This window comes from Helobdella robusta (assembly GCF_000326865.2).
Source record: "Helobdella robusta unplaced genomic scaffold HELROscaffold_10, whole genome shotgun sequence".
NCBI lineage: Eukaryota > Metazoa > Annelida > Clitellata > Rhynchobdellida > Glossiphoniidae > Helobdella > Helobdella robusta.
The window spans coordinates 2490661-2504023 of NW_008703571.1; the positions used below are offsets into that span (position 1 = coordinate 2490661).

General features: G+C 35.5%; 2 protein-coding genes across 2 annotated transcripts; both read left to right on the forward strand.

Annotated features, from left to right (window-relative positions):
• Positions 1-274: 274 nt before the first annotated feature.
• Positions 275-2145, forward strand: HELRODRAFT_166702 (hypothetical protein; the record flags this gene model as incomplete). Its single annotated transcript, XM_009011927.1, has 5 exons — positions 275-305; positions 711-764; positions 1015-1193; positions 1421-1588; positions 2014-2145. The coding sequence occupies 5 exons, from the start codon at positions 275-277 to the stop codon at positions 2143-2145; spliced, it is 564 nt and encodes a 187-aa protein (XP_009010175.1).
• A 327-nt stretch (positions 2146-2472) lies between these two features.
• Positions 2473-12747, forward strand: HELRODRAFT_166703 (hypothetical protein; the record flags this gene model as incomplete). Its single annotated transcript, XM_009011928.1, has 21 exons — positions 2473-2545; positions 2797-2894; positions 3243-3950; positions 4029-4088; positions 4250-4380; positions 4702-4801; positions 5295-5474; positions 6516-6694; positions 6906-7095; positions 7531-7701; positions 7860-7957; positions 8138-8216; positions 8480-8670; positions 8808-8889; positions 9181-9466; positions 9819-9994; positions 10322-10477; positions 10899-11017; positions 11350-11498; positions 11880-11977; positions 12670-12747. The coding sequence occupies 21 exons, from the start codon at positions 2473-2475 to the stop codon at positions 12745-12747; spliced, it is 3402 nt and encodes a 1133-aa protein (XP_009010176.1).
• Between the last annotated feature and the right edge of the window lie 616 nt (positions 12748-13363).

A 13363-nucleotide genomic window follows, 5' to 3' on the forward strand; every position in this document is an offset into this window, starting at 1 on the left:
AAATATATATATATATATATAGATATATATATATATATATATATATATATATATATATATATATATATATATATATATATATTGCTGGCATGTAATTTAATCGGGAAAATGTTTTGTTAGAAAGTAAAATAGATTCCTTCCAGAAAACTCTAACTAATTTATACAATTGACAAAATTTTTGGGGTAAGTTTAATGTGAGCTTCAATAGGGAAAAAATATTTATACTAAGAGTCAGCCAAGATCTCCGAGCGACGACGAGACGAATTCAAGGATGATGACAATCTTGGCCCTGGCACTAATAGCCGGTGATTTATTTGATTTTTTATTGTATAATTTAGTAAAATGTGTGCTAAGCAATTTCAAATTTGATGATTATTTCAATTTAACATCTAAGTTATTAAAAGTTACTTTTTATAGCTATTAAAAACTTGAGCTGAAAATTTATTTGAATCTTCTTCGATAAACTTGATAATTTACATGCATTGGTAATTTTCTTTATCGTTTACAACTCATTTTTTTACAAATGTTATTTTTAAAGATTTCACAAATGTTTATATAACCATCATGTAACCATTTTCACGAAACCCGGTATCTCCATAATCTAATTTGATTTAGATCAATCTGTTTTAATCGTTCATTTCAGCTATTAAAATGAATCATGGAATTTTAAAACCATGGATCAGCAATTAAAAATAAAATCTTTCCAACAGGTGGATTTGTTGGGTCCAGCGGAAACAGCGAAAATATAAGAGTGAAGAGACAAGGTAGCGTAAATTACTTCTATCATTTTCCATTGATGATTCTTGCATTAAAAAAAATCGCAATATTTGTTCTACTCACCCAAATTATTTTAGTGCCTTTCATAAGAAAGACATTTTCAAGCAGTTGATATACGTTTCTGTTGGATGAAACGTTAAAAGACGCGACAAACTTTTAAAAAGCGTAATTTAAAAAAATCATTCTCTAAAGATATTAAACTTGTTTTAAAAACTGAAACCTCCAAATGAACGGTAGTGAACTCTGGGGCTCCACTCATCACCTGCCAGAACCTGACAACGACACCAATCTCGAAGTACCCGCCATACAACCTTTCCAACTTGAGCCCTGATACATTCAAGCTGTGTCCCGCTCTCCTGTACGACAAGAACCTCAGGATCGAACAGTTGAACACCCTTGCTTCTATCGCCCTTCTGGTCAGTTTGCCGAAACTTCACTTTACGATTCATTAGAAAATAAAAGCTGCTAATTTAGACATTTAATTAAATCTACGTTGTTATTGTACATTGAAAACAAAATTTGCTTTCTAATTATTTATCATAGAATTTTCAGATAAAATTTTATGAAGTGAATGAAATATTTTAAGACTAAATTGCTATCAAATTGTTATTTAAAATTTAAAAAATTAACGCAAATTTTCTAGGCATATTCCACGACAGCTGTCGGCAGATGGGCAGACGACATTTTGAACAACGTGTCCATCATCGCTCTTGGCCTGAATGACACTCAGTTCGCCCAACTGAGTTATTCTGCCAGTGCTCTGACCAATTTGGGACTGAACCTCTACCACATACCTGGTACTTTTGAAAAGGTTTGTGAGGGTTTTAATGAGTTTGTTTTTTTAAATTTTGCATTTTGTTTTAATTTGCATTGGTTAAATTAATTGAATAAAAATTTATGTAGTGTTCAGTGTTGGCAAGAACAATAAATCACAATAACAGTTAAATAAAAAGTAGACGGATGTATAATTTACAATTATAATTAAACAAACTAAACAGTAATTTACAAAACTGTTTATAATTGTTCTAACCCATATATAATAATCAATAAATAGGTTTTATTGAACCTATTCCGTCAGAACTAAACCAGCCGAAGGCACCTTATTCATTGAATAGTGTTAAATCAACGTTGTAATTACAAATATATCCAAATGCGTCGCCATCAACTTTGACAAACTTTTTGAACTTAATTATTGTTTTTGTACAATGGAGCAATCACCCGACACACATCAACCAGATCGTCACCCTCTACGCCAACTGGAAAACAAAGAATACAGCTGCACTGACCACAACTTCCGTAACAGCCCTGCAAGGTGTCATGTGTGGCTGCAACGAAACTGACCTCGGCCAACTCGTTAATTACGAGTAAGTTACTGGATTTTTATCTGAATAATACAATGGAATGCAAATAAAAACAAACGCGAAATTAAATAAAAAATGATTATAACGTTGCTTGGGATCAATATTTTGGTAAGAAATGGTACATTCAAAAGCGAACTGTAAGAAGTCTTTTTTAGTCATCATCAACATCATCGAGTTAAATATTTTGTAAGCTATTGTTGTTTATCTGATTGTTCTTTTTGTCATCGTGGTGGTGATGAATAGATTTTTATCATTATAAACGCCAAGCTCCGTTCTTCCGATCCTTGGCAAATACAATTGTTACAAGCCAACTCTGCTCATCAAATTGTACAACATGTCCATGCCCACCTACTCCAGCGTGGACAGCTGGAACGTTACAACCATCAAACTTCTTGGGAATATCGTTGGTTTGTTAGTTGGGTCGTTGCTGATGAAAATTCATTTAAGTTGCCTTATTTTGCGATTGTTATTTCATTCCTAAAGTGATAGCGAACATTGTAGTAAAGATTTAAATAACCTTGACCATTTGTTTACTGTTGAGAGCGATTTAAATTTTAATTTTTTGTTGGACTTGTTTGTGTTAATTAGAAACTGATAACACGTTCGTGTTAACAGTTGAAAGACTTAATACCTGATTCATAAAACTATTTTTTCTTAGCCGGCGTCCCCGTTGATTCCTTGCTGAGGTTCACACCTGAGAAACTGGCCAGCATCGTGCCTTCAGTTTTTGCTGTTCTGCCTCACACGACACTTGCTGTTAGTTATTTGTCGCTATCTACATTTTGGTCACTGTCTGTAATGTTTTTTATCGGTTTCGCCAAGATTCTAACTTGTAATGTTAATATTTCGAGTGAGTCATAAGACTTCAACTTTGATGGATTAACATTAAATACGAAAACAAAGTTTCAATAACAGTGCCAAAACACGCTTAAAAATACAAACAGAAAATTGAGTTAGTTCTTAAAACAGATAGCAATAATTTATAACAATTTGAACGCAATAAAATATCGGAAAAACCATTCAAAATTAAACGCACAAAATTAGAAAACACTCAGCAAAAAACTTTTGTCATAATACACAAACACACACACACACATTTCACAGAATTTGACCAACGCCCAGTTGCAATCCCTGACTACGGAACAACTTCTCCAAATAAATCACCAGCTTAAAAACATGACCTCCGAAAAACGTGACTTCATCGTCAGCCTCCAAAACAATCGAACTTCTGGACCGCCGCCCCCCCAATCTTCAACAGGTCCACCTAGAACAACTAATTCCCTGTCTAACTCAAGTTTTTCTACACTTTCCAACTCCTCGGCTACCACAAACTCTCCAACTGCTTCCAACTCAACCTTCGGATCAAACCCTTCACCTGGTGCCACCAATTCAACCAGCTCAAATTCCTACACTACAGCCAATCCATCGATTAGTGGTTCCGGTTCTTCGTCATCTTCTACCAATTCATCAACCGCCACAAACCCATCGGCCAGTACCAATTCTTCTTTGCCCGCAGCAAACTCTTCCTCGGCCGTCACAAAGCTACCGAGCTCTCCCACTTCGAACGCCACAAACCTCGGGACAAACGCTGATTTTACTTCAAAAACAGCAGTTCCTACTGGAAACCAAAGTAATATGGTTGTTACAACTGCTTCTGCCAATGCAGGCGTCACGCCATCGGCAAAACAAACCAACACGGCTTCATCAGTGAACGACGCCACAACTCCACCCTCCAACGTAGCCACAAACGCAGCCACCAACACAGACAGTGCCAAAAAGGATGGATTTACAACTGCAGCCATACCGATTGGAGTGATCACAGATGCAAGCAATAACTGGCAGGGGGAGGTAACTTTTCCTCCTATCATTGATTCTAAAAACATCGACCAGGTGGTGCAGAATTCCAATAAACTCACTCCAAACGATGTTGAGAAGATTGATCCCTCCGTTGTTAGTGATTTTAACTATTTTATTTCCTTTAAACGTTATGTAAAAATTATTATTATGTAAACGTTATGTAAAAATTATTTCATTACTTTGATATTTTATTATAAGTACCACTTTTGTATTAATGTCATCAAGTTATTACCATTACTTCATGTGTTGACCAGCTGAAAGACCCATCCAATGTTGAAAAGTTGGTCTCTAGCTCTGCAGACATGAGCGTTCAACTTGTAATTCTGAACTTGATCGAGGACTCCTTTGCAAATACAGATAAAGTTGATCCGCCACTTTACGCTGCGTAAGTCAATGACAATGTGCAACAATCACAATAAACAACAATCACAACATCCAAACCACAACATGCAACAACCACAACATACAATAACTACAATATGTCGAAAGAATGACAACTGAGATAACGACGACGAAAACGTTTTTTCTATATATGAAAATAATAAACTTTTTTTTATAAAAATCTGATGAAACCACGATAATACAAAGCGTATAAACAAAACAAAAATGTTCATTAACAGAACGGAATTATTAGCACTATCATCTTAAATTTACTCAGTTGTAGTAACTTTTATCACCAGTAGCGAATTTTTTTTCGTCCACTCAGAATATTTCCGGCACTGCCTGATCAATGCATTATGTCAATGTCTACTGATCTTGTCATCATTGTCATTGCCCAACCTAACTTCCATGTAGATGTTGATAAGGTTAGTATAGGATGGTGGCGACGATGATGGGGATTGCTAACGTGGTAATTCATATGAAAATGATAAAGATGATTGAGTGTAACCAATAGTGTAGCCCTTATGTGATGATTGTTTTTTGTTAACACTTTGCCGTGCACCGTCTCTGTAAATTTTCATTTCAAATTGTTGCAATTGCAACTCCCACAAAAACTGGTTACGATAAGAAAGTTTTAAACAACTTTCATGATAATGCGGAATGAGCAAAAACAAAAATGAATCATCAACTTTATCCAAAAACTACCAAGCTTCACAAAAAAATAACGGGCTACGTTACTGATTGTAATGACGCTAATCAAAACTATAACATAAACCAATTAACAAACTATTTTCACTATTCTCTTTCTTTCTTTTATTCATTCATTCGTTCGTTCGTTCGTTCATTCGTTCGTTCGTTCATTCATTCATTCATTCAACTCCTCAATGAAAATGATTCCATGATGCTCTGGCAATATAGATGCAATCTCTGGGCACTCAAGTTGCAGACGCTATCACGAAGAACACCAGCAATATTCAGACCCTAGGGAAAGCTCTCGCGGCAATCCCTCCATCGAATTTTCAAACCTTTCTCAACAAGCAGAAGATAACTATGGACTTCCTACAAAATTTCAATTCAACGTTACTAACAGAAGAACAGGTTTTGCACGATTTTAATTTTTTATTATTGAACGAGTTAGCTCAGTCGGTAAATGTGTCATTTTCGCATTGTCATAACGTGATGACCTTGTTCGAATGCTGTCTGTCCCAAACTCAAAGAACGAGTTAGCTCAGTCGGTAAATGTGTCATTTTCGCGTTGTCATAACGTGATGACGTTGTTCGAATGCTGTCTGTCCGAAACTCAAAGACTATCATACGCCGTGCGTGTATGATAAGATGTGAATGCAACAGTCTTAGTGGCACGAAAGTTTTACAATTAGAAGAATAGTTTTTTGTTAGAATCCTTATTATGACATTTCTGCATAATAAAGGATCAAAAGCGTTCATAATGTTTTGTTGGTAAGCATTTTATTTTTCTGTTTAACGTATTTTTGTGTTTTATGTTTTAAATCTTCTCAACTTAAAAAAATAACACATGAAAAAATGTGATGATTCTTGTGCTGTGAAACGCGTCTTTGAGAAAATCTCAGATTCTATAAAAGGCGTTATTTATACATATAGATAATAATAATAATTATTATTACTATTATATATTTGGTTTATATTATTCATATTTATGATTGTTCATTTTCACAGTCCCGTATCTTGTTGAATACCCTCAAAAAAGATAGCTCCGTTAGCATTTATTTGAAATTATTATTTTCTGATTATATTTATTTATTATTTGTTTTTATTATTTTAATAAATATTATTATTACATTATTGTTAATTTAATTATAATTCATAATAATAATAATTATTATTATTATCATTATTATCGTTATTATTATTATTGTTAATTATTTTAAACAAAATTATAGAGTTTTCATTTTATTAATTAGTTCGATATATATTTGGCTGTTGCAAACAAATAGAACTGTCATAAGTAATTTATACATAACAAAAAATTTGACAAAATTTTTTATTTATTCAAATTATTCATTATAAATAATTATTACCATGAAATTACAATAATTTATTCATTCTATCTTTTATATATCCTCCTCTCATCGCCATCGTCATCACCGTCAACCAAAACAGATCGATTTATCGAAAATGACGCCAGCGGAGAATGGCGCTCTTCTTAAATCCTTCCCCACAGCAGTCTGTCAATCACTCAAGAGTAATGACGTCACGAATTTAAGCAAAGAAGATAGCTTGATTGTCTTAACGAAGATAATCAATTCGTTGAACGACGTGAAAGATGTGGATGCCGGCCGGTCAGACGTCAGCCTGCCATCACAAAATGAACTTTACGACAAGGTCAGTTGGTCAGTTGGCTCGTAGGTTAGGGTTGGTCAGTCGATTGGTTGATAGATTGATTAAAATAATTTTTTTAATACATCGATTTATCGCCTTGTTCGATTCGTTATGTTTGGCTTATTTGTTAATTAACCACATTTTTGAATTGATAAAAACGTTAAATATTAGTCTCATCATCAATATTGACGTAACATTTTTTTTCAAGATCAAGTCTCCAGACTTTTTGAAGACCCTGTCTGTTATTACGATGAAACTTCTGCTGCAGAGTAATTTATTAACACCGCAAAGTGTCTTGGCTTTCGGAACTGGAATCTGCCCGATGATACAAACATCACATCCATTACCGAACTGTGCAACGGTCAGCTTGGTTTCAAATTTAAATTATAATCAGTGAAACAAATTATAGTTTTGAAATATCAGGTTTTAAATGAAATTTGTATTTGTGAGTAAACGAGCAATTTTTTTTTGTGATGCAGCGGTTCTGATAAAATCAGGGCTGTCCACCACACATTGTTACTTATTTAGTTGCAGTAAACGCTTGTACTACAAAAAATTGCGCATCTCAACGACAGGGCTTAATGGCGTAATGGTTGGAGGTGTCTAAAATTTTTTTGTGGTGACCTCCTTCAAACGTTGAGAAAGTGTTTGCGTATAAACGTCTGCATGTGTCTGGAACAAGTATAGTGAGAGAGAGAAGGAGCTCCTGAATTATATTTTTATTGATGGACAAAAATTGGTTAAAAATTGTTATATGATTATTATTAAAACTAATAGAAATGATACAAAATTTCAGGCCTCGACGTTATATGACGTGTGCAAGACAGACGTGAGAAACTACTGCGTTACCGGCATAACAAACACAATGGGAGGATTTCTGACGGCCTCCGATGTCAGTGCTGTCGATGACAAATCCTTTTCTGATCTCTGCCTCATCTACCTGTGTCCAAACTGTTTTCGCTATAAAGTTGGTTGATTCACTGGACATTTTTATCAATTTATTATCACTAATTTATCGCATGGCATGTTTCATTATAAACCAAATTTATTAATTATTGTTTTATTTCTTAATTATGCGTTCTAGAATGAGCTTGTAAATTTTTTAATAATTTTAAACCTCGCCAGTGGGCAACATCTGTTAAAGTTGTCTCAAGCGCTCTCGATAAGAACCCTAGCCTGATCACTTTGTACAGAAAAATTGATTTGCTTCTACCATATTTGAAGTTAATACTACTGACTATATTTCAATTTTTATATTTTATTCAAGTTTTAAAATTTTAAAAATAAGTATTCTAATCTAGTCACTGTACCTATACCAGAAACCTTAACTTTTAATTACATTTACCATCGCGTCGTTCAAATTAATGATTATTTAATTAATGATTATTTAATGATTATTTCAGTATTAGTTACTTCGACGCACTGCCGTCAGCAGCCATTCCTGATTTCTGCAGTACAATTGCCTGTCAGCGCGGAAGCTTCGTCTCCACTGCAGACATCATTCAGAAGATGAATTGGTGCCTTATGGTTAGTCAGTCAGTCAGTCAGTCAGAGTCAATCAGTTAGTCAGTCAGTCAGTTAGTCGGTCAAAATATTAAAATACATAGAGATTTCTAATTAGAGATAATCATCCCATTATCATATGCAACCATTTGAAATAACTTAGTAATCGTCTATAATAATAAGCGCTATAAAAATATCCACATCATCATCACATCATTGTATTAAAACCATTCGTTCATCAGAAAAACGTGACGATGAGGAAGTTGTCGTGCTCAGGAAATGACTACAGTCTCTTCCTGGCCCACACCCGGAAACAGTTTTATGACTCCAACGTCTCGTGCGACAGCGTCAAGGCCACCCTCGACGTTCTTCAGTCCACTGTTCTCGATTGCGGCGCTCGGGGAACCATTTATAACTGCGTCAAAGGTCAAAGGTCAGTACACAGGGTGATGACGAAACGATTTATAATAGTTGTTATAATGACAATAATAATAATAATAATAATAACAACAACAACAACAATAATAATAATAATAAATAGTGATTAATGATAACAATAATAACAACAAGTTTCACAACGGTGACTGATGTGGCGAAACTTGGAACGCTCATTGGCCAGATGTCTGACAGTGAATTCGCTAATATTCCCAAAGTGAAAAATTTTTTGTTTCTTGCGTCATTGTTATCATCGTCACCATCGTATTTGCTACATTCATCAACGTCATCATCCATTGCCATTTTCATCATTTTATTTTTTATTGTAATTGTCATCACACACCAATCTGTCGTTGTCACGTTATTATCACCATTATCATCAATATAATTGTTGTAATCATAATCACCATCTCACTTCAACTATCACCACCACCATCATTTCATTTATGTGTGTGTGTGTGTGTTTGTAAATGCGTTACTAACCATAACCCGTCCTAACTACCTCCAGAAATATTTGTGCGGGCGCTTGAGTCGGTACAGTAAAATCATCGACAAGTGGCATGCAATTAATGACGACAAAACGGAATGTGGCTTCAGACCGCTGAACCTCTGCAACAACTTCGACGTCCTGATTTTCAGATTGAAAAATGCTGACGCCTCCGCTGATTGCAAGCCTAAAACCGCCAGCAGCAGGAGGAGGAAGCGAGATGGTACGCTCGTTTGCTCACTTGGTCACCGAGTTAGCTCAGTCGGTAGAAGTGCCATGTCTCGCGCTGCCATTACGCGATGGCATGGTTCGAATACTCTCTGAAACTCAAAAATCATCATAAGCGTATGATGCGGTGCTTGCGCGTGCATAAATAATGTGTATGTGCGTCGTGTGGTGTGGATAGTGCAGCTTTTGTGACACGAAAGTTTAATTACAAATATTGCTTTAAAATAACTTGTAAGCAGGGCTGCATTATAAAGAATAATATAAACTGTTTGTTCGTCCATTATTTCGTTCACTCGTTTGTTGTGACGGTTTTTGCGCTATTACGAGGAATTGTATAAATCATCATTATTACTTCAGTGAACAATGAAAGAAACATCTTCTAACACCACCACCAACGCCACCATCACCACAATCAACACCACCAACACCAGCAACTGCCCTAACGTGTTCGACGGTCAAGAGCATCGTGAACAATCTGCCTACACTGGCGGCCAGCAGTCTGTCGACACTTTCGAATGCCGACTTCACCAATTGTGTCAGCATTCTTGGCAAGGTCCGTGGCTTCTCACAAGCTCAATGGCAGGCTCTGGCTATTGTCGCTAAGAAGGTTGTTTGTTTTTTTTTTATAAACAACATGATGATGATGACGACGACGACGGAAATGATGAGGATGTTGATGGCAAGGATAATGTTATGGCAATAGAATTTTACTGTTCTGAAATAAAACGCTGATGAAAATAAAAAGAAATCATTAAATGTGCCGTTACTGTAATGTTTATTTTAAAAAAATTCAATGTTCTTCCAAGAAGAAATTAAATAATTATAGCAGTGCAATAATAATTAACCATTTATGCAGTTAAGATCATCTTTAAAAACTTATCTCACACCCGATTATTATTTTTAATTATATTTTAATAAATTAATTGCATCGAAGGTTTTTGGAGAAACATCCCGATGGACGTCTGAGCAGATTATCAGTGCCGCTGGCATTGTCTCTGGTCTCAGTGCGTCTGATGTCTCCGCCCTACTGCTCACACCAATTGAAACTGTCTTCTGCATCGGCAACTTTGGAAACTGGAGTGATGACAACGTTAGGGTTTATGCCTTCGTGGGATGATGTTTGATTGGCGATCAAATATTTGGTCGCGCTGTTTACGTACTTGCATCTGATCGGGCTTTTTTGAATTTCTAAAATGATGTATGTGTTAGCGCACATAAATACATATATACACACGTACACACACATACACACACGTACACACACATACACACACGTACATCCACATACACACACGTACATGCACATGCACACACGTACACACACGTACACACACATACACACACGTACACACACATACACACACGTACACACACATACACACATGTACATACACATACACACACGTACACACACATACACACACGTACACACACATACATACACGTACATGCACATACACACACGTACAAATGAACAAACGCAGCTGGCGGCTGCATTCACAAGCACCAAGACTAACCTGCTTTCCGGCAAAGTGAGTTCAGTAACCTCAGGTCAACTGAAGTCCATGGGTGAGGTCATTTGTGGGGCTACTGTCCCTGACCTTAGTCAACTTACTGCTGCCGCTGTCTGGTTTGCTCTTGATATATTTAATTTGTTTTTGTGGTTTCGATATTTTAATTTTATTTTAATGTTGGTATAATTTTATTTCCTTCTGCTGTTCCTGGTGTTGCTGTGTTTGCCATGCTTATATTGATACTGATTTTCAACTGTTTCAATTCGTCATTTTTCATTTTCGATCGTCCTCGATACAACTTTTCTTATTACCGTAAACATCATCATCACCACCGCCACCATCATCATCATTAGCATCAACAACATCACTATCACCACCACCACCAACACCACCATCATCATCATCATCAACACCCATATCATCATCATCATCACTACCCTCACGACAGTGACGTCATTTTGTACCTGGGTCAGTTGAGTATGTGCGACGGACCACAGCTGACCACTCTGATCGCCCTAGTCAAAGCCGACACGTGCTACGGTTCCAGTGTGGCCAAATGGCCGGCCAGCAAAGTGCATATTATCGGCAATCTTATCGGTATTTTTCGGTTTTCAGATTGTTTAATTTAATCGGTTTTATTCGGTTAATTAGTGATTTTATTACAAATCGGTACTGATTCATTAACTGTCAATGGTGTTTTAGGTACTATGTATTAAATAAAATAAGTTTTTTTTAAATTTAGTTGGTGTTCTGCATGATTAATTTGATTTGATTTGTTAAGTTATGGTCTTTTACCTACATCATTCAATTTAATTTTATAAAATTTTTCAATCTGGTGTTTAATCGATTTTTTAAAATACCAATAAATCGATCTTAATTTAATTTATTCAAACAAAATAATAACGACAATTAATTGCTATTTTATTTTTTCATATTGTTTCAAAAAATGAATGAATAAATTTATTTGTTGTCGTTGAGGCGGTCTAAGTAAGGATGACCTGGCCTCACTGTCGACGGATCAAGTGAAGTCCATTCCCTCTTCGTCGATCCCCTACATCCCCATCCTCACCTTCAATGTTAGTCCGCGTTGATTCATCATCATTATCAGTATTGTTGTTGCCATCATCATCATTATCATCACCATCATCATCGTTGTTACTATCGTCATCATCGTTATCATCCTCGTCATTATTATTAACGTCGTGTCACCATCATTGTCAGTATAAGACTGACTAATCAACCAACCAACCAAACATCCAACCAATCAACCATCCAACCAATCAAACATCCAACCATCCAGCTAATCAACCAACCAGCCAATTAATCAACCAACCAGTCAATCAATCAACCAACCAGGGTTTTAGCTCATCTCAACTGGAAAGTATGGAAGTTAACCAGGCGGCTTTCATAACATCTGACCAGCTGCAATCACTGGACCCGGCCAAGCAACAAGTGAATAATAAAATTAAATGCTAAAAATACAGTGTGCTGTGTAACGCGTAGCTTATATGTGTGTGTGTGTGTCTGCGTGTATGTGTGTGTGTGTTTGTAAGTGTGTGCGCGTGTGTTTATGTGTCGTTGGTATGTAAGACAGATCATTGACGTTTTGACTTTTAACTAATCAATAATAATTATATAACTGCTCTTAACCAAGGGTTGTATAATACTCTTAACTGCTGTAACAATCAAAATAATTACTTTCGTTACTGTCGTTACTGTCATTACTACAATTTAATCACTCACTACTTCTGTAACTGAATTTACTTAGGTGATCAGGAACAAGTTGAAGAGCATTTCATCCGAGATCAGCTTAAACGTACTAGGAGTTTCATACAACGGTCTCTAATAACATTTGTTATAATAATAATAATATATATCACAAGTAATAATATTTATTTTATTTTTATTATTATTACTATTTTTGTTGTTATTAAATATATTAATTTTTAAAATTTATTCCTCCAGACGCATGTGTGTTGTTCAGTGGAATGTTGCTTCCAATGGCTACGATCATCCAAGCCATGCTCTTTCGCATTTGAGTCGGTGATGGATGGAAAGTGTCAATAAATGAATCAATTATTGATTGATATCAATTGATTGATTGATTGATCGATCGATTGATTGGTTGGTCGATTGATTGATTGATTAACTGATTGAACGAGCGATTGATATTTCTATTGGTTGGTTGGTTGGATGAAGTTGTTGCATGATGATTGGGTCGGTTTCTGAATGAACGAATAAATGAGTGATTGAATGAATGGTTAAGTTATTGGTTGATTGATTGATCAGACAAATGTATTGGACAAAGAAAAAATGAATGAATGAATGAACAGTTGGTCGGCGGTCAAATGAATTGGTTTAAAGTTAATGGATTGATTGAATAATAATTGAATAATAATTGACAGATTAACGAACTGATGGATTAAACTATCAATTAAAATGACTGCAAAAGTAATTGATCG